At 47.0% G+C, this 27,343-nt stretch overlaps 1 protein-coding gene across 4 annotated transcripts in view; it reads left to right on the top strand.

The window, feature by feature from the left end:
* The window catches only part of HTT (huntingtin), a 241,735-nt gene that overhangs the window by 191,142 nt on the left and 23,250 nt on the right, over positions 1 to 27,343 (top strand). For 3 of the 4 annotated variants that reach the window (XM_077301601.1, XM_077301602.1, XM_077301600.1), the window contains 12 exons: positions 1,043 to 1,188; positions 1,564 to 1,741; positions 4,368 to 4,460; positions 4,752 to 4,939; positions 7,206 to 7,332; positions 14,643 to 14,743; positions 17,062 to 17,216; positions 18,616 to 18,755; positions 22,456 to 22,538; positions 24,481 to 24,611; positions 24,764 to 24,893; positions 26,125 to 26,280. In XM_077301601.1, coding sequence (XP_077157716.1) covers positions 1,043 to 1,188; positions 1,564 to 1,741; positions 4,368 to 4,460; positions 4,752 to 4,939; positions 7,206 to 7,332; positions 14,643 to 14,743; positions 17,062 to 17,216; positions 18,616 to 18,755; positions 22,456 to 22,538; positions 24,481 to 24,611; positions 24,764 to 24,893; positions 26,125 to 26,280 — 1,628 coding nt within the window. Of the gene's footprint in view, positions 1 to 1,042; positions 1,189 to 1,563; positions 1,742 to 4,367; positions 4,461 to 4,751; positions 4,940 to 7,205; positions 7,333 to 14,642; positions 14,744 to 17,061; positions 17,217 to 18,615; positions 18,756 to 22,455; positions 22,539 to 24,480; positions 24,612 to 24,763; positions 24,894 to 26,124; positions 26,281 to 27,065; positions 27,243 to 27,343 lie in introns of those variants that run through there. The other variant, XM_077301603.1, reaches the window with a different exon arrangement.

Below are 27,343 nucleotides of genomic sequence, written 5' to 3'. Positions count from 1 at the left end.
CCAGGTTGGTCTCCAGAAGGTTCTAAAGCAGCCATTCAGTCTTTTCTCTTGTTCAAAACATGTCTCTCTCTCAGTCACCCATCTGCACAGATCAATTTTTGTAATCTAGATTATAGTATCCTACAAGCAGAGAGCAGTTGCAGATGCTGGAAATCCCTTCCTTACTTCCGTCATAGCAGCCAGGTGGGGATGTGCATAAACCCTCCCACCAAGCTATCAAAAGGTTACATGTTATTGGCTGCATCCTGACCTTAAATTCTGATAACACCAGAAAATGAGGGGATGCACAAGCTGGATAAAGTGGAAATCACATTCCTAAATCAGATTATCAGATTATTAAGAAAGCACTTGGAGTTATAAATACCATTTACACACCGGGAATTTCTCTGCCCCAGCTCCCGCGCAGGAGCACAAATTGGGGGCGGATGAGGCGCACCAGACGGAATGCTCCCCCGTGTGGCTGCAGGGAGAGGTGGGGCAATCTGCCAGGACTAAAACTCCGGCCTGCAGCCCGGCATGAAACCTCCAGTGCGTAAACAGTCAAGATGATCCTGCATTGTGCAGAGGGTTGGACTAAATGGCCTGTCTGGCCCCTTCCAACTCTGTCATTATATGATTCTATAACTAATGGCATATTTTATTTATTTTATTTATTTATAATTGGATTTATATACCGCCGTTCGCCAAAAGGTCTCATGGCGGTTCACAATAAAATATAAAATCAAAGTTAAATCACATAAAATCCCATTATTACAATAAAAGATGGCATTCTATTCTATAACTTTCCCCACTTGTTCAGAGAGATGGATCATCTTATAGATCACCTCAAGACTTGAATGATGCATGGAAATGAGTCATTCCACGTTATTTCCTTATTAAATCTTTACTTTTTATCAGAATTAGTGTAAAGCTAAACATCTTGGCGGTCAAATACAGATGTGCACTGTAACCAATTTTTCACGTTGATGTAGGTTCTGTAGCTGGGAATTGACACCGAAATTTGACTTATGACATTTGACTTGGACATTTCTTGGTTCTATAGGTGACTCAGGGCTTTATCAGTCTACCATGGTCCTGTCGCGTGCGTTAAGTCAATATCTAGTGTTACTTGCTAAGGTGCCAGCCTCTCTCCGCATTCCACAGGACAAAGAGAATGACATTCTGAAATTTGTTGTAATGTCTGTAGAGGTAAGAACAAATATAGTCCACAGGACTGTTCCTTGTTAAGCCCTCTCTTCCCTCCTTTTTGACTATATCAAATCAAAGAGAATGTTGGTGTCTCGGTAATATCTGTGTTTTGTCTAGCGTAACTGCATTGTGACTATGTCTGTGGAAACCATTTGAAATATTTCTGGAAGTTGAGTGGGATGATAGCATTCGGAATCACACATTGCAAAACTAGCTCAGAGAATGAATATGTGGGTATATACTATATCAAGAATGGTTAAAGTCACTTGGGATATTTGGGCTGGCAATGTATTCTACCTGTTGCTTTCCAAATTAGATGAGGTACAATATGCTTATAACAGGAGAAAAAATAGAATTACATTCTTCTCTTTCCAGATACTTTCATGGCATTTGATACATGAATATATTCCACTGAGTATTGATATCCAGGCTGTGTTGGATTGCTGCTGCCTGATGTTACAACAGTCTAGCTTGTGGAACTTGCTGGCCTCCTCCCTGCATGTGACACAGGCATGCTCCCTGATCAGCTGCGTACGGTTTATTATAGAAGCAGGTGAGTCAGTCTGGCCCATCCCTCAGGGTTTTTCAGCGATGGACTGGCATCTTCAGAACTTTGTTACACACCATAAACTTGAACAAAACAGCTGGCTAGGAATGAGAGTGGACAGAACAATGTGCAACAACTGGTATGGCTCAGACATAACTTAAAAAAAAAACCCAACTATCTGGGTGCACAAGCTTCGGGTGGAGGGAAATCAGGTATACATGATTCTCCCAACGTTTCTTCATGTGAGACTTCAAAATCAAACATTTCTGTAGCAAAGCTTAGTTTGCTTCATTTGGATCACAACTTAAATTTCCTCCAGGCCAGGCAGGACTCAGAGATTTTTAGTAGTGGTGATCACTTGGGCATATAATTGTGGTCACTGTGGGTGGGCAGGTAGTTGTGAGTTCCTGCAGTGTGCAGGGGATTGAACTAGGTGACCCTGGAGGCACCTTCCAACTCTGATTCCAAGTCACAAACATAGGAGAAAGTGCAGGGTTGCAATTATGTGGAAGTCCTAGGCCTTGTTTGTGTACCCTATACCTTGAATTGTATCCAGTAACTAATGGGCAGAATGGAGTGACTTCACAATGGATACATGTTTTGAGGAGCATCTGAAAACAACGGAGCTGTGGCATTACAGTGCTCCTGATGTTACTGTGGCAGGACTCCAGGGGGCCAGATCAGCCAAGTCAAGGTGGGGAGCCATCTCCCAGGCTAAACAGCTGGAGGGATGTTTTTGTCACAGCTGCATTTAGTTTCTTCTCTCAAGTTGATTTTCTTCTGAAATTCTCTCTTATGCTCCAGTAACCAATTTAAATTTGCAATATGATTTCTAAAGCCTGTTCCTTTTCTGAAACCTTGTCTGGTGAGAGTCTTTGTTGTCACGACCCCTGAAGCTCCCCTCTGAACCAGCAGAGTCCCAAGCAGCAAAGCGGAAGTGAGTCTTTATTGAAGGCCCTTTGCAGGAAAGGGGGGGCACCCTCAGGAGGCACTCCCAGAGCCAGGGGCTGTCAAAGAGGGGGACAAAGTGAAGACTGGGGCCCATCTAGACTCAGGCCCCTGCCCCCAACACAGCGCAGGAACACCGGAACGTTTGAGCAACAAATGTGTGAAACTCGAAGATAAACAGTCTGACCATTGTGGCCAGATTGCCCCAACCGCCTCTGGCAGCCAGCTCAGATGTTTTCACTTCAATGCAAGGACACAGGTGATGATTTGCATAACTTCTCAGAACAGCGGCTGGGCAAAAGCACAGCAGAAACAGGTTGACGGGAGAAACTCAATTCCAGCCCAGGAAAACACAAGAAAGATTGACATGACACATGAGCCAGCTGGGTGTAGTGGTTAGGAGCGATGGCTTTTAATTTGGTGAGCTGGGCTTGATTCCCCCCCTCCCTTCTCCACATGCAGCCAGCTGGGTGACCTTGGGCTTGGCACAGCACTGATCAAGCTGTTCTGACCGAGCAGTAATCTCAGGGCTCTCTCAGCCTCCCCCACCCCACAGGGTGTCTGTTGTGGGGAGAGGAAGGGAAGGTGATTGGAAGCCACTTTGAGCCTCCTTTGGGTAGAGAAAAGTGGCATTTAAGAACCAACTGCTCTTCTTGTAAGCACCCAGTGCTGCTATAGAGGTCATAAACCAGTGTCAGGCAGCTGTTGTTCAATGATTAAAGGTGAACAGCTGAAGAGGTGATGATGGTTGGAAGGCAAAGGGCCCGGAAAACACTTTGCTTTTCATGATTCATGGAGTTCAGCTGACTCTCGTAGACCCTGTTAAAGTCCCAGAGGTGTACTAGCCCCCCTCACTGTTGCTGGAGAAGCAAATTAATTCAGCAACAAAAATTGTTCTCTGCCATCTTCCTTTAACTTGGAGGATAGCTGCCTTCCTTGACTAGGCTCCTCTGGGCCCATGGGTCCATGCCACAGTAACCTTGTAATGCATTCTCCATGGATCTGACCTCACCAGCTGGAGAATACCATAGTTCTATTATTATCAGGAACTAGGTGGAGTATAATTACACCTCTTCTGCTGGTGTTCCATTGGCTACCGGTTATTTCCCAGATTTCCCAGATTCAGCTCAAGGTATTGGCAATCACACACAAAGGTGTTTAAAACCTAGGAACCACATAGCTAAAGGACCACCTCTGCCACGAGGCCCCAGTGTGACAGCCTCTCATCTGAGCAAAGCTTCTGCAAGGTACTACTCTGGAAGTATCAGCAGCTACCCATACCAAAGCAATCTCTGTTGTGGCCTCCTTTTTGTGGAATGGTCTTCTTGGGGAGGCCAGGAAGGTTCCCACACTTCTGCCATTCCATAGAATCTGTAAGACAGTTGTTCAGGGGGACAGTTTTATAAAGAGACAACAGTCCTTGGCATATGATGCTTCGTTGTATGCAGTATTTTGTTTTTACTGCATTTTTTTCATTTCTGTAATGCAGTTTTTGTATTTCTTATATGTCATGCTATTTGATTGCATTATTGTAGTCCAGTCTTACTTTGCTGTTTATGTTAAGACTTAAACTGTTCCCAGGGCATTGCGGAATTTTGTAATCAGCTTTGAGTCTCAGTGAAAAGGGCAGGCTCTAGATAATAAATAAACCCTGTGAAAACCCTTCATGCTGTGCTTCACTTAGTGGCCGTGGAACCTGGGAATCAGCTTCTTGGTCCAGGAAAGAAGAGCCCTGCAAAAGCTGCTGGTGAAGATGAAGTGGATTCTCAAGGACCAAGTAAGATTTGCAGGATGGCTTTAAAAAATGGCCTCCTTCTGTTATCTCTGTTGATCTCAGGTATATTTCTTAGGTCTTCTTTTCTCTCCCTTGAAAAGTTGCATCTCCACAGCCTTTTGTTGTTTTCTCAAAGCAGCTTTTAATTCATGTTTCATACAGTTTTCTGTATGTTTTGTATGGATTTTTTGTTTTGACATCTCAGAATCCAAGTATAGATTTGGAACTGTTTGAAACATAGACTTTATTGAAGGATTCTGTAATTAATTAATTTTGTTTATCTTCCAATTTAAGAATTCGAGTATATTACAGCAACTTGTGAAACAGTAGCTGAACTGGTGGAGTCTTTGCAGTCTGTCTTGGCTTTGGGACACAGGAGAAACAGCCAAATACCAGCATTTTTAACACCAGTTCTTAAAAACATCATCATCAGCTTGTCCAGGCTGCCTTTAGTAAACAGCTATGCAAGAATCCCTCCTTTGGTATGTGTTTTACAAATGTTGATGCTGGAAATCCTTTACTGCTATTTCATTTTTAGGTTTTAGTTTGAGATTTGCTTTGCCATTTCTGCTTACAATAAAACATTTACTCTTAAACTGATGCAAATGTATCTACCTTTTGAAGGACCCTTCTGAATCTGCTATTGGATCCTAGGAGAGTTTCTTCTGGTCATTCAGGAACTGAGATGTTCTTTGTTACAGATATGGAGAAGGCGACATGACCTGCTTCTATGATCCTTGACAAATCTTTTGGATGAGGCAATAGAGGGTGCATTGCGGATTACAGTCCATTGGGTGGAGTGGCTAACACACCAGAGAAAAGGACAGCTGCTCAAGGAGATCTGGATAGATTGAAAAATTGGAATTAAGCAATTGTGTCATTGGAAATAAGTAAAAGTGTAAAGGATTACATTTGGGTCATAATAATGTGATGCATAAATATAAGGTGGGGGATTCCTGACTTGATAATGGGAAAGTGACTTAGTTCTGGTGAAGAGTAAGTAGAGGGTGAACCAACAGTGCAATGTGGCACCTCAGAATGCTCATGGGATATCAGGCTGCATGGCTAGCAACATGGAATCTAAAGCTAGGAAAGCTGCAATACCACTCGATTGTACATCGGTTAGAACTCATTTGGAATACGGTGTTCAGTTCTGGGTGCTGCAGTTCAGGAATAATGTTGACAAGTTGGAACAGGTTCAGAGGAGGGGTGACTGGGATGGTTAAGAGGCTGGAATCCATGCGTTACGAGGAAAGACTGAGAACTGGGTATGTGTAGCGTGGATGGGGGAGGGGTGATATGATAGCTGAGTTTAATTACATAAAAGGTAGATGTGTTGAAGGGGGGGCAACTTGTTTATTGCAGCTGTAGAGACAAGGGAAAGGAGGGTGCACTTAAATATTAGAAAGCATGAGCTGACAGTGAGGGCTGTTTGTAGATGGAACCTGCTGCTTCGGAGAGTGGTGGAGCCTCCTTTGTTGAAAGTTTTTAGGAGGAGGTTGGATGAGCCCCTGTCAGGAGCGTGTCTGTTTTTAAGTCCCTGAGGAAGGGAGGGACTGGACTGGACTGGATGGCCCTCTGTGGTGACTTCCAGCTCTGTGTGATTTGGTGACAGTAAAGTTCAATGGTGTTACCAGTCTGGTAGATAAGGAGTGAGGCAAAATAGGAGTGAGGTCTAGGCAGGGAGTGAGCCTTTACCAAATTTTAGTGGTTTTCTTTTTTTCTTAGCACCAGCTGACTAATGTAATGGATTGTGGATAAGCAGCTACTAACGTTTTAAAAGATAAATAAGTTTTGCATAATAGTTACTGCTCAAGAATGTCATCGTATATAAGAAATCTCTCTGATGTTGAGAAGTTCTTCTGTGGGCACAAAGTTGGGATGAATTGGCTGCTTAATTTCCAGGGGAGGTTTTCTGGCGTCCGGCTGCCCCAGAGGACTGCTGATTATCCAGCCTCAGCAACTCTGCCGGTGCCTCGGGGGATGTCTGGGTCAGAACGCTCCAAGGGAGTTGGTGTCAGTTCAAAATGGTCTCTTGCCCATGTCCTCTGTGGGTGCTGTTGAGTTTCGTGACTCCTAAAGTGCTGATCGGTAGGATTTTGTCAGCTGGGCTCATTCCAGGGCTATTATCACTTCCCAGTCTGTGCCTGCACAAAACCTTCCATCTGCTTGGGGACCAGTGGAAGAAATTTGTGTGAGTGTGTGCATACATATTCTCCTAGGCAGTTTCCCCACTCCCAGAACAGAATCCTGAACATTGTGTTGGTTACAGAAGGATGTATGAACTTCTCCCACTGTAGATAAGTATAGATTCAAGTGGGTGGCCGTGTTGATCTGCACAACAAAAATTGAGTCCAATAGCAACTTTAAGACCAACCAAGATTGAGTCAAGGCATGAGGTTTTATGTGCCTGCACACGAAAGCTCGCGTCTTGAATAAATCTTGGTTGGTCTTAAAGGTGCTCCTGAACTCAATTTTTGTAGATAAATATATTCAGGCAAGTTGCCGTGTTGGTCTGAAGCAGGAGAACAAAGTTTGAGTCCAGTGACATCTTTAAGGACAACCACGTTTTAGTTGAAGCAGAAGCTTTTATGAATAACAGTCCATTGGCTTGTAAGTGTCACTGTGTAGTGATGTGATGGTGTGCTTCTTTCTCTTCGGCCATGAGAACAATAAGAGCAGCCAGGCGACTCCTCCTTCCTAGATAAAGCTTATTCTCATTTTATCTACCTTTGTATATTATAATAGGTCTGGAAACTGGGTTGGTCCCCAAAACCTATAGGTGATTTTGGAACAACTTTCCCAGAAATCCCTGTGGAATTTCTTCAAGAGAGAGAAATATTCAAGGAGTTCATCTATCGAGTTAATACACTGGGTAGGTAGATAAAACTATGATGCTGAAATACCTGAATGATAATTACTTTTAGAAAGTCTGATTACTGACCTGGACTTAGGAATTGCTCCTTCCTTCCAGGGTGAGCTTCTAAACCTGTATTGCATTTGCTGATGTGCTCTGTCTAGTGCAGGCTTTCTCAACCAGGGTTTTGTGACACCCTAAGGTTTCTTGACAGCTTTGGAAGGCGTTCCTGAAGAATGTTTCAGTGGTCTCTCAATGGCAAAAAAGTTGAGAAAGGCTGGCCTAGTGTCACTAGGCCCTTGTGATTAGTTGGATTCTGAATAGAACACGTTCATCTTTGTGGCTTCTGTGCAGTCCCATGTGTGGCTGCAATTCTGCTGGCCTGCCACAGAGGGGAGCTAGTGAGCTTTCTATATGAGAATCCACAGGGTCCGAGTGCTCACCCCTCCTCCTCCGGCTGAAGAGGGTGACTTTCCTGCCCAACCCTCAGTTCTCTTTCCGCTGCTGGTGGATGGGGACACCTTGGCGAGTCTCTTCTCTCCCACCAGGGTCTCTGAGGTAAAAAAGAAATTATCCAAAAAAAAGAGGAAGAAGGAGAATAGCAAGAACATTGCTAACCATACAGTGTCCTGGCTTTTTAAAAAGTGAGCACGCCTCCTGTCTCCTTTCCGAGGAGGGGGCCACAGACAGAGACTCCGAAGGCTCGGGGTGGTCAAGCGGCTCTCTGGGGAAAGGCCGTGGCGGCTTGTAGGTTCAGGGAAGACGGGGCTCCATCGACTGCTTCCAGGCCCCTTCCAGAGCTTCCGGAACTGGGGACTGAGGCCTCCACTTCAGCAGCTGACTCAAATCCCACATCGAAAAAATCAAAGAAGGTTTTTCCAGGGCTTCCGAGAAGGGTCAGCATCACAAGAAACCTTGACTTAGACACTCTCCTTTGCCTCCCTTGGGCTCCGTCGCCTTGCCATTGAAGTTGCTTCGGTCTCAGGCAGATGATGTCACCGTTCACCTTCATGCTCTCAGTGTAGTTCCACATGGTATCTGCGTCTCACACAGGGCCTGCCACAGAGAAAGAACTAGCCAGCTTAGAAAATTTCCAGAAGTTCCTAAGAGTGCTTGTCCCTCCCCTCACAGAGAGTGTCAGGTGACATGGGAAGGGCTAGCCCCCTCCCCTCTATCCTTTCTTTGCCACCGTGAGGCAAGGACGCTCGTGTCATGAGCCCCAGTTCCTGACTCATGTTTAGTCGGCATTCTCCCGGTCTACTCCCAGGCATCTCCTGCCTGGTTCATGACAGCTAGCTAGCTAGTGAGAGGACTTTACCTCTGTGATTTCATCTTGGCCAGAGAAACCTTAAAAAATAAACAGAAGTGTTTATTTTTTAATTTATTTATTTATCTTATTTCTATACTGCCCTTCCATATGGCTCAGGGCGGTTTACATACAATATCATAGGGGGATACATGGAACAAGTCAACATACAACATAGTCAAAATACAACAATAACAACCCAACAGAGGTTCTAAACAACAGCTTCAGTGATCCCAACAATAACAACATAACAAGCTAAACCCCCTAGAGAGGACTGACTGGTTCAGGCCATGGAGGGGATGTCAGAGGTGGGGGGGACCTGTGGTCGGTCTCAGGCAAATGCCTCATGGAGGAGCTCTCTTTTGCAGGCCCTGTGGGAGTTTGGGCAGCGCCCTGATCTTTTCAGAGCTCGTTCTACCAGGTGGGGCCAGGATGGAGAAAGCTCTGGCCCTCCTCGAGGACCGACGTGCTTCTTTGGGGCCAGGGATCACCAGCCAGTTGGCAGTGGCGGAGCGTAATGCTCTTTTTGGGGGTATAGGCGGAGCGACGGTCTCTCGGGTACACGGGGCCCAGACTGCGTATGGCCTTGAAGGTAAGAACCAAGTAGTTATTAGTCTAGTTCAGCGGTTCTCAGCCTGGGGGTTGTGACCCTCTAAGGGGTCATAGAATCATAGAATCATAGAGTTGGAAGGGCCCATACAGGCCATCTAGTCCAACCCCCTGCTCAACGCAGGATTAACCCTAAGCATCCTAAAGCATCCAAGAAAAGTGTGTATCCAACCTTTGCTTGAAGACTTCCAGTGAGGGGGCGCTCACCACCTCCTTAGGCAGCCTATTCCACTGCTGAACTACTCTGACTGTGAAAAACTTTTTCCTGATATCTAGCCTATATCGTTGTACTTGAAGTTTAAACCCATTACTGCGTGTCCTCTCCTCTGCAGCCAGCAGAAACAGCATCCTGCCCTCCTCCAAGTGACAACCTTTCAAATACTTAAAGAGGGCTATCATGTCCCCTCTCAACCTCCTTTTCTCCAGGCTGAACATTCCCAAGTCCCTCAACCTATCTTCATAGGGCTTGGTCCCTTGGCCCCAGATCATCTTCGTCGCTCTCCTCTGTACCCTTTCAATTTTATCAACGTCCTTCTTGAAGTGAGGCCTCCAGAACTGCACACAGTACTCCAGGTGTGGTCTGACCAGTGCCGTATACAATGGGACTATGACATCTTATGATTTTGATGTGATGCCTCTGTTGATACAGCCCAAAATGGCATTTGCCTTTTTTACCGCTGCATCACACTGCCTGCTCATGTTTAGTTTACAATCCACAAGTACCCCAAGGTCTCGTTCACACACAGTGCTAACTAGAAGCGTATCCCCCATCCAGTAGGCATGCTTTTCATTTTTCTGACCCAGATGCAGAACTTTACACTTATCTTTATTAAATTGCATCTTGTTCTCATTTGCCCATTTTTTCCATTGTGTTCAGATCTCGTTGAACTCTGTCTCTATCTTCCGGAGTATTTGCCAGTCCTCCCAATTTGGTGTCATCTGCAAACTTGATGAGTAGTCCCCCACCCCCTCATCTAGATCATTAATAAATATGTTAAAAAGTACCGGGCCGAGCACCGAACCCTGAGGTACCCCTCTAGTCACCTCTCTCCAGTCTGATGAAACACCATTGACAACAACTCTTTGAGTGCGGTTCTCTAACCAATTCCCTATCCACCTAACGATTTGAAAATCCAGATTGCAGTCCTTCAACTTATCCATCAGAACATCATGGGGAACCTTGTCAAAAGCTTTACTAAAATCCAAGTAAATGACATCAACCAAATTTCCCCGATCCAGCAAACCTGTTACTTGGTCAAAAAAGGAAACTAGGTTGGTCTGGCAGGACCTGTTGGAGACAAATCCATGCTGACTTCCTTGGATCACCAAATTGTCCTCCAGATGTTTGCAGATCGCTCCCTTTAATATCTGCTCCATTATCTTCCCCACAACAGAGGTCAGACTCACTGGTCTGTAGTTTCCCGGGTCATCCTTCCTCCCTTTTTTGAAGATCGGAATAACGTTTGCTCTTTTCCAGTCCTCCGGGACATCTCCAGTCCTTAAAGAGGTTCCGAAGATGATGGACAAGGGCTGTGCAAGTTCTCTGGAAAGTTCTTTGAGTACTCTCGGGTGCATTTCATCTGGACCAGGGGATTTGAACTCATCCAGTGCAGCTAAATGCCTCTCGACAACCTCTCTATCCATGTTAACCTGCCACCCAGACACTGTCCTTTGGCTATGGCCATCTCTCTAGATGTGCCTAAACACTTTGACCTGTGGGAAAAAACAGATGTAAAATAGGCACTAAGCCTTTCTGCTTTCTCTGCATCTTCCGTTAGAGTTTGTCCATCCGCACCCAACAGCGGGCCTATTGCCTCCTTTACTTTACGTTTGCTCCTCACGTAACTGAAAAATCTTTTCTTGTTACAATGGGCTTCCCTGGCCAATCTTAGCTCACTCTCAGCTTTGGCCTTTCTGATGATTGATCTACAGTGCCTAGTAACCTGTAGGTACTCTTCTTTAGAGCTCTGTCCTTCCCTCCATTTCCTGAACATTTTCCTTTTCTTTCTTAGTTCCTCTTGAAGTTCTCTGTTCATCCAAATAGGCTTCTTAGAGCTCCTGCAGTGTTTTCGTATTTCTGGAATAGTCATTGATTGAGCATGCAATAGCTCTTGTTTGAGTAGCGCCCACCCTTCACATGCTCCCTTCCCTTCCAGCATTCTCGTCCATGGTATGACACTCATCATGTCTCTGAGTTTATTAAAGTTTGCCCTACGAAAATCCAACATCCGCGTCTGGCTACAAGCTTCCTTGGCTCCCCATCTCAAAAGGAATTCTATGAGGACATGGTCACTTCCCCCTAGGGTCCCCACCTCCTTCACCTCATCCACCAACTCTTGCCTGTTGGTCAGTATTAAGTCCAGTATGGCTGAACCTCTTGTGGGTTCATCTACCATTTGATAAATGAAATTGTCAGCCAGGCAGGTCAGAAACTTGCATGACTGAGGACGCTTTGCAGAGTTTGTTTCCCAGCACACATCTGGGAAATTGAAGTCACCCATGATGACAAGGTCCTGCCGTTTGGATATTTTCTCAAGCTACTCACAAAGTGCAGCATCCACATCCTCTCGTTGGTCAGGCGGTCGGTAGCAGACACCAACCACCACACTGTTTGTTTTCCCCTTGCTTATTTTCACCCAGATGCTTTCCACTGTAGATATGCTCTCCTTCACTAGAATTTCCTGACAAGTAAACCCTTTCTTCACATACAGTGCCACTCCTCCACCTCTTCGATATATTCTGTTTTTTCTGAACAGTTCATATCCATCCACCATTACATTCCAGTCATGAGAATCATTCCACCAAGTTTCTGTGATGCCTACTAGATCATACTTTGGCCTTTCCCGTTTGGCCTTTCCCCGGGGGGTTGCGGTGGCGCCTCGGAGCTCACTGAGGCAGCATGGAGGAGGCCAGCGCCATCGCCATGCTGCTGCTCCAGCCGCTGCCACCACCTCTCCTGGGACGCTGGCCTCCTCGGTGCCACCTCCGTAAGCTTCGAGGCGGCACAGAGGAGGCCAGCGCCATGCCACCGCTCCACGCCCCCTACTGCAAGATCTCTGGCCGCCTCTGTCCCATGCCCTCTATCAGATGACTTTGGGCGAGAAAGTCACCCTTCCCAGTAGAATCATTGAGTTGGAAGGACCTCCTGGGTCATCTAGTCCAACCCTCTGCACTATGCAGGACACTCAAAAACTTATCACTCAATCACACTAACCTGCCACCACCTTGAACCTTCACAGAACCAGCCTCTCCGTCAGATGGCTCTCCAGCCTCTGATTAAAAATTTCCAAAGATGGAGAACCCACCACCTCCCCAGAAAGCCTTTTCCACTGAGAAACCGCTCTGACTGTCAGGAACTTCTTCCGGAGGTTTAGATAGAATTTCTTTTGAATTAATTTCATCCCATTCGTTCTGGTCTGTCCCTCTGGGGCAAGAGAGAACAATTCTGCTCCATCCTCCATATGGCAACCTTTTAAATACTTGAAGATGGTTATCAAATCCCCTCTCAGCCGTCTCCTCTCTAGGCTAAACAGACCAAGCTCCCCCAACCTTCCCTCTTGGTCTCCAAACCCCTCACCATCTTTGTTGCCCTCCTCTGGACATGCTCCAGATTGTCTACATCCCTCTTCAACTGTGGTGCTCAAAACTGAACACAGTACTCCAAGAGAGGCCAAACCAGAGCAGAGTAAAGCGGTACCATCACCTCCCGTGATCTGGCACGGGAGGGAGTCCGATTTTCATCTAAACGCTTGGTAGCTCCTCTCCCCAGCAGGCCTGCTGAATTGCAGTCCCATGTATGCCTGCATAGAAGACCACTGGATGAACAAGGTAAGTGCAACCTTGTTATCCATGCTGCTGTGTCAGTTTTTAGATTAAATCGGGGGGCTTTACCATGGCATACAAAAAGAAAGCTCTGTTTAAAAAACATACTTTTAAAAAATTGAGTGTTTTAATTACCATTTCATTTGCCATTTTTTAAGTTATATTGTTAAACTAAAAGAAAAGCAAGCGACATGTTGCTGGCAGCCACTTCATCCCTCCCTGGGCATGCCAGGAACAGGCAAGGCAGTGATGCAGACTCTGGCCTAAGTAATCAAGTTCAGCAGCCAAGTAGAACCAGTCACACCTCCGGGCCCCACCCAGGGGAGGAGAGGAAACAACCCAGGTTGAGGCCGATGCTGAAACAATGCCCTGGACAATTCCTGACTGGGCAAAAGGGTGAAGGAGAGAAATCAGCCCAGGGAAGGGTTTGGAAGGTCACCCGTTATAGGAGGGTCTGCAGCAGCCCAGGGTTGCTGGAGTGTCCTCTCTCAGTCAGCATATATTCAGCATTCTTCATTGGAAGATTTTTCTGGACCTCATACTTCTTCTTTAAAATAAATTCAGATGCAGATACCAAATGGGCAAACTTCCTCTTTTTAGTAGGCCTGTTGGAAGATATCTTTGCAGTTTGACGTATTCAAACCAATTTTGCATATAGGAAATGACATTATCAGTACCAGGATGTCCTTTCTGGAATAGCTTCTCTCCTACCTCCATTGTCTTCTCTCATATTCAAGTAGTTTCTGAGTCTCACTCCACACCAGGGCTTGTAATATGTTCAGCCTCCAATAATTAGAGGTTTAGGTATGTCCAGCACACAACATTCACCTGCCATCTTCCTGTGCAATCCCACATTGGACTGGCCAACCATGGGGAAGTTTTTCTTAGCTTAAAAGCTCCCAAGACAAATGTCTAGCCCAACAGCCACATTACATGTCCCAACAGTGGGATAGCCCTTTCAGTTTCTTTTTCACTTCTGCGAGAGGAAGATGCTTTACTAATAGCCCTGTTGGCAGGAGGCAGGTTGGCCTTGCTGACTGTGGTTTCTGATCTTTTCCTCATTTTTTGACATCTGGAGTTGGAGGAGCCAGAAGGTTCTTTCTCCTCTACAGAATAGGGAGTTGGAATTTCCCCGGTATTATTGTCCTGCAGTCCCCTCATGGCACCCAGGACCGTTTTCAAGACATGCTCGAATTGGGGCCAGAATGGCCCATTTAAACGAGCATGACTGCTTCCTGTTTTGGCTTGGTGTGTCCCACAACTTGGATGCCTGCCCAGTGTGCTCAAAATGTACAGCGAAAGCATGGTCTGACTGTGCTTCAAGGAGGCCTTATGGGAAAAGGTGCTTTGGGCTACAGTTCCATCTAAGGCTCTGCCAGATGCAACACTAGGCGATACGGTTCCGTTGACACTGTGGGTTACCAAATTGGAGCCACCATGACAGCACCATATCTTACTGCCTGCCCCTTTGCCACCCAAGAGGGCTTCTTCAGTGGCATATGAAGTCCCCACAGGTGAGTTGGCTCAGTCATGCGAGTGTAACTCTGCTAAGTTAAAGTAGTGAATGTAAATGATGTTTTGTTTCCCCTAGGATGGATAAACCGCATGCAGTTTGAAGAAACGTGGGCCACTCTCCTTGGTGTGCTTGTAACACAGCCAGTTGTGATGGACCAAGAGGAAAACCAGCAGGAGGTAAAGTCATCCAGTTAGTTATTTTGTTTTGGCATTCTCTGATGTGTAATATCCATTCACGTCATGCCTACAGCCTGTGGTGGAACCGGCCACCTGCTCAACAGAGCCTGTGGGCCCTGTTCCAGCCCTTTCCCCTTTCCCTGGGTGGGGCCTCTCTCTTCCTGTCCATCGCTGCCACCACTCACTGGCTGTGATACCCCTTCCCGAGGGACAGTGAAACCCTCGGCTGGGTGTACTCGGGTCAAAACCATCAATCTTCGGGTCCCGCCTGGAGAGTTGGCAACCACCCAGTTTTGCCTGGTTTTCCTCCCGTGGGTCCTCCCAATGCATTAGTGGTACCTGAGCGGGGGAGACTAGGTGGTCCAGAGCACCAGCCACTTGGTTATGTGCAAAACTCAAATTTATTGAACTATTAACACTCAGATAGAGATTTACACTCCCTCCAGCACACCACATGGAATCAAGCCAAAGCACTTAGACACACTCCAGGCAAGAACTTAAATGGATGCCTAAACGCCCTCCTCTTTCCCTGCACTCCCTGCTGAAGAGTGGCCCCTGTGGCCACTTGCCTGCCGGTCTACGGCCCACCTCCTTGGGGGCTGCCAGGCCCTGTCCCTCGGCCCGGGGCAAACAGGGCGTTCTCTCTGGAGAAGAGATTGGCCCCTTCTCCCTTGGAGATCCTGGAGAGACCTCCCCTACCCAGGAGGTCTGGAGCGTAAATACTCACGCGCTCCACCCCCTGGTAGAGTCTGACTCCTCCCTTCTCATTGGGGCGTCTGACCCCCTCCCTTCCCTGAGTCTCCCGGGAAGTGTAGGCAATTACAGCCTTTCCTCCCCTGCTTGCAACATGAACACAAAAAACAGGCACTTCTATATAAATATCCTAACAGAAAAAGAGAGAACCTGTCCCAGGGTATCAAAATCAGTTAACAATATATTTATATATTTATATCATCTCTATTTTAATGATAAATGAAACAACCAGAAGGGCCTCTAGATTTTGTTCCGTTTTCAATGTAGACCAAAGTAGCCCTTTCATCGGTGGTTGTTTCCTATATGCAGAAAGTCACAGAAAAATTACAATCAGTGTGAATTCCATGATGGTAGATAAATTAACAAACCCAGTCTGCAAAAGAAGCATACCTCCTGTGATTTTGTAACTTATCCTAGAGGTTTTCAATATTTCAACCTTTAATAAAATATAATCTAAAGAATGTTTGCCGGCTAGAAAACATATTTAAGGTTATTTAAATTTTTGTAGCTCTTGAAAAGTCATCTTGCCAACTCCCAGTTGTAATCAAATTCTCTGCCTAGAATGCCAGCTTTCAGCTCGCAGGTCTGGGAGAGATTTGCCCAGATGCCCCTTCCAGCGTATCAATGTCAGGCTGGAGTAATTCTGCTCGAGCCCCAACTGAACCTCAACTGCTCCTAGCTTGCCCTTCTATAAAGGTATATAAAAAGCAAGAAAGCTCCAAACTCATACCCCAACCCCTAGGCATCTAAGTGTCCATCTGGTTCGGGATTGAGCAAATTGTACAAGTTGGACAACATGAATTGGACATCAACAGAATTTTGAGACAAAGAGAAGATTTTTATATATACTCACTGTGATGAGGGCAGTGGCTCCTGGAACCTTGGGTCACTTTTCCTGAAAACCATGCTACGTAGTGCAGGGCTAAATGACACTGGCATTTTCTTCAGAGGTCTGTTACAGATCCACACATGCATAAATATCCATAAATAAAAAGGCTTCTTACAGCTAGGAAGGCTGAATTAAATTACATGTTCTGTGTAAATGTTCCAAAATGTTTTATGTAAACCGCCCAGAGCCGTAGGGAAGGGTGGTATAAAAATATAAATAAATAAATAAAGTCTGTATTACACAGAGGTTGATTTTTCAAAAAGACCTTTCTTGGACTGAAGTAAGTCTCTCTCTGTGGCAGTGTCTATACCAAAAGAAGCTAATGTCAGTCACTGGCCGGGCCTCCCAAGGTCTTTTAAAGTGGCGAAGCAGCCAAGGCCCTGTGCAGCTTTTGCTGTTAGGTGAAGTTCAGTTCAGGTGCCCATTTTCTGCCCTTTGGAAGATGCACCATACAGTCTGTTCTCTTTCTCTATGGGTCATATTAGCCATCGATTCTGAAAACACACAGGGTGATTTCTAGGAGGAGCAGGAGTAGATGCTGTGATTTCTGTACAATGTAAGAGTTTTGATGCTCTTTTGTTGGAAGTTGGAGGAGAGTGTTACTATCTGAATACAAGAACTGTGCAGCTTTGCATTTTAAATTGGGGATCTTAAATTGGTGTGTTAATTTCTTCAGGAAGACACAGAAAGGACCCAAATAAATGTCCTTGCTGTTCAAGCCATAACATCCTTGGTCTTGAGTGCACTGACCATTCCAGTTGCAGGCCATCCTGCAGTCAGCAGCGTGGAACAGCAGCCTCGGAACAAAACGTTAAAAGCTCTGGATACCAGGTATGGATGTTTGTGTATTAGGCCTTTCTGTTTCCATTGAAATTCTCGAGGTGACTGTAGCCTTTAAGGTTGTACAAGCACCTGGGACAAAATATTAACTAAAAAGGCCTTAAGGAATAAAAGGGGGAAGAAACAATTCAATCTGGAAGGCCTCCAAAGAAAGTCCTATCCCTAGTGTAACTTAGGGGGCTGCAGTGTGAAGAAATATGTGGCAAAAACCTCTCTGCAAGCAAATCCCCCCCCCCCCCTTTAAGATCTGCCTCACACTTCCCAGACATGCTGAACCAGGGTCTTGGAAAGGAAGTTAGATCTGGGTAAACTGAGTGATGTTAAACAAAAAAATCTTTGGAGATTTTTACACAGAGGCTGGAGAGCCATCTGAGGGAGAGGCTGATTCTGTGGAGGCTCAAGGGGGTGGCAGGTGACAGTGGAGGAGCAAGAGGGTTGTGGGTGTCCTGCATAGTGCAGGGGGTTGGACTAGATGACCCAGGAGGTCCCTTCCAACTCTATGATTCTAAGAAGTGAGTTGCAAACAGCAAGGCTGAATGCAGGTTCCCACCAGTTGAGTTTCTCCAGCAAGTGAGCAAGCTCCCTGAGTCCACTTGGGCCCAAGCTATTTCAGATTAACAGATTAACACTACAGATTAACACTAGTGCCTTGTCTTGGGTGCAGGGATTCACAGGTCAAGCTCACTCTGTGCAATCACTGTAAGCACCCTGTCGCCATGTTCTGAATGATGGGATTTTGGCAAAAAAAAAGAGCGGATTAAATAACTCGGTAAGGGCCCCGAGGGCGGGCCCTGTCCGTGATGAGGAAGGGTGCCGATAAGCGTGGGAAGCGGGTCGGAGGCCGGGCAGAGCGTGTGTTGTTGTTTCAGCGAGCGTCGTCGGTACGGCGGGTGGGGCTCGGGCGTCCGTGGCAGCTGTGGGTGGCAGCGCAGGCCGCTCCCAGGCATGTGTGCCCGGTGGAGTTGTGCCTGAGGAGGCAGCAGCATAAGGGCCGCAGCGGCTGGCCCTTCGTGGGCATGCAGAGAGGGAGCGAGTGGCGGCGCGGGCCGCAACGGAGGAAATGGCGGCGGTTGGCTGCTTGCTTCGCGCCTCCCGATTAGGCAGTCCGGTGGCAAGGGACCAATTGCGAGCCGCACTGTTTGCAATTGGTCCCTTGCTGCCAGACTGACAATCGGAGGGCCCAATCGGCAGGCGCTTCGGCCCTCCGATTGTCAGTGTGGGGAAAGGGGCCTATCGGCACCCTTTCTCATCATGGACAGGGCCCACCCTCGGGGCCCTTAACGAATTATTTAATCCGCTCCGTAGGAGCGGGTTAGAGATATTATTTTAAACAATAGCATTGTATTACATGATTTACTTAACTGTAAAATGTGCTTTTAACTGTCTTCAGGTTTGGAAGGAAATTGAATGTCATCCGGGGAATTGTGGAACAAGAAATCCAGGAAATGGCATCTAAGAGAGATAACATTGTTACCCACCATTTCTATCAAGCCTGGGATCCTGTTCCATCTCTGTCTCCATCCAGTACAGGTATGTTCAAAATAGGCAGCTACCTCATACTGCATCAGACCATTGGTCTATCAGACAGTCCATGCATTCCTAAAAGCATAGATCAGACCAGGGAGAGTCAGCTAGCAAGGCAATGATGATAGACCACCTGCCAGTAGAGGAGCTGTGAAGAAACCATTACACAATTAAGACACAGTTTATAAACAGGTCAGCGAAAACATGACTTAATCAGAGCTTTAAAAGACAAGTCAGAAATCATTTCATATAAGCAGGTCAAGAAAGCATTACTTGGCCAGATCATAAAAAACAGACAGTGGCTTACTTCTGTCATGTGCCATGCCTGGCTCATGTCAATTTGGTTGGTTTTTGCCCATGTCGTTGGTTTCTCCTGAGGTTGAGTTGTACTCCCTTAGTGTGTCTGGTCATTCTCTGGCCCTCTGAAGGGCAGAGGACTCTTAATGTGCAGAGGACTCTTAATGTGCAGAGAATCTTAATGCCTTACCGTTGTGTTCCTGAATAGAATGTAAACACAACCTGTCAGAGCTTCAACACCTTTGTGTTGCTCAGACATACTGTCTCTTGTTTTTACACTGTCACTGACCAAATGAACTGAATGTGGGAAAGAGTATTTGCACCCAAAATATAGTGATTGGGGGGGGGGGGGACTACTCTGGTCTCTCTCGGCCAGACTGCCTTTGCCAGTGGTTGCCTGCGCATGATCTCCTTCTGAACGCTTCCTACGTTTCCTCCATGAAGACTAACTTCAGTTTATCTCAGTGCCCGGGGCCCCTGTTTGTTGGTTCTGAGGTAATTCTTGGACTGCTCTCCTCGGGCTGTAACAACATCATGTATCTGAGTTTTCCATTTAATTATGCTCATACAGTAAAAACTTACCTTTTTTCAGTTACAACTATAAAACTCTCTTAAGGTTTGTTCGATACACCCAGCATTAGGGAGTTTAGGTTCATTGTTAATGATTGTGGGAGGAGATCCAATGCCACATCCAGGCCAGAGAATTCGTTCAAAATACTATTTTAATAATGGTAATGGTAATGGTATCCCCTGTGCAAGCACCGAGTCATGTGTGACCCTTGGGGTGACGTCCTCTAGCGTTTTCATGGCAGACTCAATACGGGGTGGTTTGCCAGTGCCTTCCCCAGTCATGACCGTTTACCCCCCAGCAAGCTGGGTACTCATTTTACCGACCTCGGAAGGATGGAAGGCTGAGTCAACCTTGAGCCGGCTGCTGGGATTGAACTCCCGGCCTCATGGGCAAAGCTTTCAGACGGCTGCCTTACCACTCTGCGCCACAAGAGGCTCTACTATTTTAATAGTTGCTGCCATTCAAAGGATGCCACTGTGACTCATGTTCAAAACTGAGTGTGCCAGGCTGCCCCGGAGACATATTTTTATTAGGTCCTAATCTCATCAACCACTCTGTATATTTGTTTGATAAGCATGGCCAATTAGCTCAAGTCATATTAACATTCTTCTTGACCATTTAGGGGTTCCCCCTGTCCAGGCAAGCTGCCTGTGCCCCTTGCAGATACCTTCGTCTGTATCAGGCTCCCTGCAGCACATCTTTAGTCTGTACAAGTTCACTTTCCACTTTTCTGATGGCAGGAAAACCATCACATTTATGCAAAACGAGGCAGAATATAACTGCAGCTACTGAATCTCTTCATGCCCAGATAATTCCTCAGGTTTTATTCGGGGGAAGCATCTGGATGAATGAAGTCTCCGAGACTAGATCATCCTCTCCTCCATCTCCATCGCCAGGTGCCACGAGTGCCTGGCTGCGTTGCAGGAACTATTCCTAGAGGAAGCCACTTTGAGACTCCTTCGGGTAGACAAAAGCGGCCTCTAAGAACCAACTCTTCTTCTTCTTCTTCTTCTTCTTCAGTAATATCAGGGCTCTCTCAGCCTCCCCTCCCTCACAGGGTGTCTGTTGTGGGGAGAGGAAAGGAAAGGAGATTGTAAGCTGCTTTGAGACTCCTTCGGGTAGAGAAAAGTGGCATATAAGAACCAACTCTTCTTCTTCTTCTTCAGTAATCTCAGGGCTCTCTCAGCCTCCCCCACCCCACAGGGTGTCTGTTGTGGGGAGAGGAAAGGGAAGGTGAATGGAAGCCGCTTTGAGACTCCTTCGGGTAGAGAAAAGCGGCATATAAGAATCAATTCTTTTTTTGTGTCCCTTGGCCTTTCCTTTATTATGATTAGGAATATGAACTATCAGGAAGTGCTGAAGATGATCAGTCTAGACTGCAGTCACCCCATGGCATGCATGTTCAATTTTGTAGTAGTAATTTCTCCCTCTCCTCATTCTTAAATTCCCTACTGTTGCATTCCCTCCTCATACTGTCAGTCCCTCGTGTTGCATTATGGGTAGCGTATCTGTCTGGGATCTGGGAGGCTGAGGTTCAAATCCCCACTGTGTTGTGGAAGCTTTCAGGCCAGTCACATATTCTCAGCCTAATTTACATTGTTGTGAGGATCAAGTGGAGGAGAGGAAAACAGTTTGCCAAGCACAGAACTGAGGAGGTGCTTTGCTAAAACCCCATTCTTGGATTGCTTTTGCTGCTGCTGCTGCTGGGCTGATGGAATAGAGGCTGTAGATTGTATAATTTGCAATCAATGGAACTATATTCAGATGTTGTATCATGAATATTTTGATAACATACCAGCTTCTGGCTGAATCCTGGATTCACGCTTTTCTTTTGGCAGATACCAGTTACTCTGTTGCCAAATTTAGGGCATCAGTGATTTCTTTAAGGCAATATCAAGATGGGTGTTCTACTATGTGCCACAGCCCCTCCTGAAACAGAAGGGGTTTTTTTTTTAGCCTAGCAGTTTCTGAAATACCTCACAGCAGAGGCCAGATCCTACATCTATCCTTCAAGCAGACATCCTTGTTGAGAAGTGAAGGCTGGACCTGTAGGATGATTCAGCTGCTGCAAGTATATCTGGGGGGTATAGATCAGGGGTAGTCAAACTGCGGCCCTCCAGATGTCCATGGACTACAATTCCCAGGAGCCCCCTGCCAGCGAACGCTGGCAGGGGGCTCTTGGGAATTGTAGTCCATGGACATCTGGAGGGCCGCAGTTTGACTACCCCTGGTCTAGATCTTCCTTAGTGCGCTGGTCTCAACCATAGGCCTGGTGGAAGAGCTCCGTCTTGCAGGCCCTGTGGAATGCCAGAAGCTCCCGCAGGGCCCGTAGCTCTTCCGGGAGCTCATTCCACCAGACGGGCCAGGACTGAAAAGGCCCTGGCCCTGTTTGAGGCCAGGTATGATCAGAAGATTTGCACCCGCAGAGCATAAAGCTCTACGGGGAGCATAGGGCGAAAGGCGGTCCCTCAGGTCTGTGGGACACAGACCACGCAAGGGCCTTTTGAGTTGGCACTCATAAATGATGCCCACAACTGTCATTCTCAAAGCTGGGTCACTTCTGAATCAGTGCCTAAGAATAAGTAAGATGAAACTTAATCCAGGCAAAGGCAGCCACTGCTTGAGTGGAAGGCCGAGTGGGTCGAGGGGATTCACTGAAATTATTAATCTATCATTCGCTGATCTGGTTAAGAGCTCATTTGTGCTTCTTGACCCAGCCTTGTTTGTGAATGCCCCACAAGGTGGTCTGCCTTTTTTCAACTTCACCTCACTCTGAAATGTTTCATCAGGGTATGTCCTGGTTTATTCTGAAACAGTTTTGTTTTGTCTTTCTTTTAGGTGCTCTTATCAGCCATCAAAAATTTCTACTGCAAATCAATACCGAGCGTGAAATAGGAAACATGGGTTATAAATTAGGACAGGTTTGTACACATACCAGAAAATCCTTGCCCTTGCAGTTTCAGAAGCAGCCTAAGGGAAGACTTAGATTGTGGCATGGCAGTGCTGTCCATGGATGCTGCCTTTGCTTCGTTTTGTTGCCCTGCAGAACCAGCACCATTCCTTGGGCCATGTGCAGTAGGAGGAGCCTCTTGGCGCTGGAGCCTGCCAGGGCCATGCAGGATTTGTCCCTCTGTGCCGCCTCAGTCTTGTCACAAGGAGGCATCCATGTGAAATCCATCTGTTAGACAACGTTTGTGGCAAGAGCTGGAAGGCAGCAGGGAAAAATATGGTAGAAGATATCTGAATAACTGTGCCTGTCAGTATTACAGTGCAACTAATTTTCTTCAGGGAAGGAGAATTTTATGTCCTTTAAATCTGTGCAGTATACCAGCCCCACAGCTGGATCACCCATCCTCTGCTGTGTTACTCTCTGGGTTGGCTGGTTTATGCATGGCCAGTGGCAGGACAGAAGTGCTGTGAGAGCTTGTCAGAGCCATGCCCAATGTGCCAGGATTTGTGAAATCGAGATCAGCCCCTCTTTGCCTCCTACCCTCCTGAGCCAGGGATGTTAAGCATGAAGCAGATGACAGAGGCTGGGCATTAGGTCCCTGTAAACTGTCCCCGCGCTGGTCCGTAAAGGGCAGTGGAAGTGGGAGGGTGGACATCAGGGAGAGTATGTAAGGACGTACTGCAAGAGTGTGGATCAGTCAGTCAGCCAAACACCATTGCAAGCACACAAACAATCTGTCATCTAAATAGCTCAAGAGTGTTATTTTTGGCAGCAGATGACTGAACCCACAACAGTGGGTTTAAAATACTTGTAGAATGATATTGGCTATATATCAGGAGGAAAATGTTTTCGCAGTCCAAGTAGTTAATCAGTGGAATGGGCTGCCTCAGGAGGTGGGGAGCTCCCCCTCACTGGCTGTCTTCAAGCAGCAGCTGGACAGATCCTTCTCCTGGATGCTTGGGGCTGATTCTGCCTTGAGCACGGAGTGGGACTAGATGACCTGTATAGCCCCTTCCAAAATCATATGATTCTATGATTTTTAGTTGGATTTCCCTGTGTCCTTTATAAAGTTTATATCTCCTATACCTGGCACAAAGCCCCGCCTGACACTGTGATATTTGTCATATTTGGCTCTTGTAGCAAGCAATTTTTATACCTCTGTGACCTCAGGGGGGACAGTCCTAGCTCTCATCTTCCAGCATCTGCCTCCTAATAGCCCTGGCAGGGTGTCTGGCACAAGGGCGCCAAGCAGACTCCCAGCTCTTTCTATCAATCTGACAGTCACACTTAAAGTACTCGGTCCAAAAAACTACAAGCAGGTTGTCCTTCAGTGTGCAAGTTATGTGCATTTTAACTTGCATGTTCAAAACAGAACCTCTGGGCACCTGGATTATCCTCACGTCTGTGGAAGGTCGTCTTGTGTGCAGAAGAGGATATTTGAAAAATGGCTTCCACCTTTTTGCCTTGGATTGCCTGCACAGCAGTCTAGTCTCCAGGCTCCCTTTCCTGTGGCTTTGTGGACAGCTGCCTGCAGAGCTTTCTTTAGGATGTTCTGTTCCCTTTCTCTTCAGAGCCCTCTCAGGTTAGGCTAATAGTGACCAACCTGGGGGGCAATGAGCCCAGTCTGGTTTTCTCCCCAATATAAGCCAGCTCTCCTGGCATGAGTGGGGGAAATGCGTGAGTGTTTTTAGACGATTCCATGTCCAGTTTGGTTTGGTGAGTGATGCCACGAGTAGAAGAGCGGCATATGGGCCAAGACCAGCTGGAAGGGACAACTGGGTGCCTTGTACAAAGGCAGCAGGACATGCTGGGAGGGTAGAAACCAAAGCGCATTTTGAAGGGTGGGTTTTGATGTGAATTAAGTATGTATAAGTTTATAACTAAAAGTGTTGTCTTACATTTTGTCACCTAAGGTCTCAATCCACTCCGTGTGGCTAGGAAATAACATCACTCCATTGCGGGAAGAAGAGTGGGATGAAGATGAAGATGATGAGAGTGAGATACCTGCTTCTTCTTCACCCCCGTCCTCTCCCATCAATTCCAGGTTTCTGAAACCTTTCATTTGCCACTTCAATAACTTTCAAATACTTGTGATTCTTAGAGATTGAGTTCAAGGGGGATCCTCCATTGTACAGATTGGCCCGTGCGGTGCTGGTGCTGGTGGAGCATCTTCAACTTCTTTCTCTCTGATGACAGGAAACACCGTGCGGGCGTGGATATACATTCTTGTTCCCAGTTCTTGCTGGAGCTGTACACTCAGTGGATCCTGCCTTCAAGCCCCAGCAAGAGAACTCCTGTTATCCTGATCAGTGAAGTTGTTCGATCTGTAAGCATTCACATTTTTAGTGTCAACTTCATGGCTGAGTCTTTCAGAATGTGCAAGAATGAGGAAAACGTTGGATTTAAAGCCCAGCAGCAATCATGTGTTTGCATTAGAAATGCCATTTCTTAATCATGCTATCTGCTAATTGACTGCCTCAGGAGTGAATTCCCCCTCGCTGGTGGTCTTCAGGCAGCGGCTGTACAGATCCTTATCCTGGATGCTTGAGGCTGATCCTCTATTGAGTGGGGGGTGGACTAGATGACCTGTGTGGCCCCTTCAAATTATGTGATTCTAGTTCAGCAGTGGAAGGGGCTGCCTAAGGAGGTGGTGAGCTCCCCTTCACTGGCAGTCTTCAAGCAGGGACTATCCGGAATCACAGAATCACAGAATCCTAGAGTTGGAAGGGGCCATACAGGCCATCTAGTCCAACCCCCTGCTCGACGCAGGGTCAGCCCAGAGCATCCTAAAGCATCCAAGAAAAGTGTGTATCCAACCTTTGCTTGAAGACTGCCAGTGAGGGGGAGCTCACCACCTCCTTAGGCAGCCTATTCCACTGCTGAACTACTCTGACTGGGATGCTTTCAGGTGATCCCACATTGAGCAGGGGGTTGCACTAGATGGCCTCCATGGCCCCTTTCATCTCTAGGTTTCTATGCTAAATTGGTACAACATTTAAAATGTTGTAACATGTTTTGAGCAGTGGCAGAACTTGTAGACTGTGTCCATTGAATAGTCCCGTTCGGCTGACAGACACGCCTGGACAGCCCAGCCATTTACCCTTCTCTAGACAAGATGCTGGAGATGAGCTGCACCGGCCAGGACAGGGCCATGCCTCAGAGGAAGGCACCCCCAACTCCAGTTCAGTGCAGACTGCTCTGTTTCCCTGGGCTTTGGATGATGACACTATTTCTGGCCTAAGCAGGGGCCACCCGGTTTGAGTTCAAGCAGTGGCACGTTGTGTCTCAGTGGCATTCTCCCTCTGAAGCTAGGATAGGGATTACATAACAAAGCCAACCAGAGGGAGATAAAAGGGGAGGCAAGTTGCCAGGGCATGTAAATCTGTTGGGAGGCAGATCTTTTTCTAGAGTTGCACACTTGAAACAGAGTCAGATTCAACAAGCTGGGTTTGTGCCTGATGGCAGCTGAGTCACAGTTTGTCATAGCATCTGTGGTTGCTACATGAAAATGACTAATTGCAAGCTCCTATTTTAAACATAACGTTTTGTACTTGCAGCTTTTGGCAGTATCTGACTTATTTACAGAACGGAATCAGTTTGAGATGATGTACACAACATTAACAGAGCTCCGGAAGATGCATCCCTCAGAAGATGAAATTCTTGTTCAATATTTGGTCCCAGCGACGTGTAAAGCAGCTGCTGTTCTTGGAATGGTATTTTTTAAAACTTTTAAGTCATTGTTTATTTATTATATTCATGTACCGCTCTCCGCGGCTGCATGTGGGGGAGCACAGATTGAAACCTGGCTCGCCTGATTAGAAGTCCGCACTCCTAACCGCTCTGCAGCCCCGCGAAAGCCGTTCTGACCGAGCAGGAATCTCAGGGCTCCCTCAGCCTCCCCTCCCTCACAGGGTGTCTGTTCAGGGGAGAGGGAAGGGAAGGCAACTGGAAGCCGCTTTGAATTGCATGGCCTTATCTGGGTGACCAAGGGGTAGCCTTCCAGTTTTGTGATAGCCCTCGACTTGGGTGGACTGCTTGTGGCTAGCTGCCCTCGGTTTAAACACACAGATCTTTGATGAAAGCATCGGCCAGAGACTCAGTTTCTGCAGCCCAAAGGAAGATGTGACGGCCTTCTCTGAGTCACTGCCCAAAGCTTCTGCTCTGGGGACTCAGAAGAGGAAGGACACTGAGGTCTGCACACAGTCCTGGCCCAAGGCTTCCGGGCTCCTCCACCACCCCGAAGCAGCCAGTGCCACGGCACGGGAGGGAGGGAGGGAGGGAGGGAGGGAGGGAGGGGCGGCAACAGTAGTGGTGCGCAACTCGGCACCCGCACGCAGGCGCAGAGCTCTGCGCCTGTGTGCATATGCTGATTGGCGTATTGGCGCCACCGTCCCCCCCCCCCATGCCACAGCACTGGCTGCTTTGGGCGCAAACAGACCCTTTTTTGGCCGAAGCGCACATCCCTAATCTGCAGGTCATCCTTCTCCACCTTCGTCAGGCTCTACAAGATGGACCGAGCAGTTTCAGAGGAGCTAGCTCTCAGCAGGGCAGAAGTCCAGCACATGCGTGGCTGATGGATGGTCTCCAGGTGCCTGTCTTAGTTTCCCACCCTGGGAAGTATAGCTATCCTTGGATGTTTTCCCCCTCTGAAGGAGAATGAAACGTTAGTCTTACCTGAAGGTTTCTTCTCTTCAGTGGAGCGGAGTCATCCCCTTCCCACCCAAGCAACACAAAGGAAGAAGGAAGATATGAGAGGAAAGGGACATAACTTAGGAA

This window comes from Paroedura picta, chromosome 10 (genome assembly GCF_049243985.1).
Source record: "Paroedura picta isolate Pp20150507F chromosome 10, Ppicta_v3.0, whole genome shotgun sequence".
Taxonomy (NCBI): domain Eukaryota; kingdom Metazoa; phylum Chordata; class Lepidosauria; order Squamata; family Gekkonidae; genus Paroedura; species Paroedura picta.
Note: the sequence above shows the minus strand (reverse complement) of the source record. Positions and strands in the feature narration are given on the sequence as shown.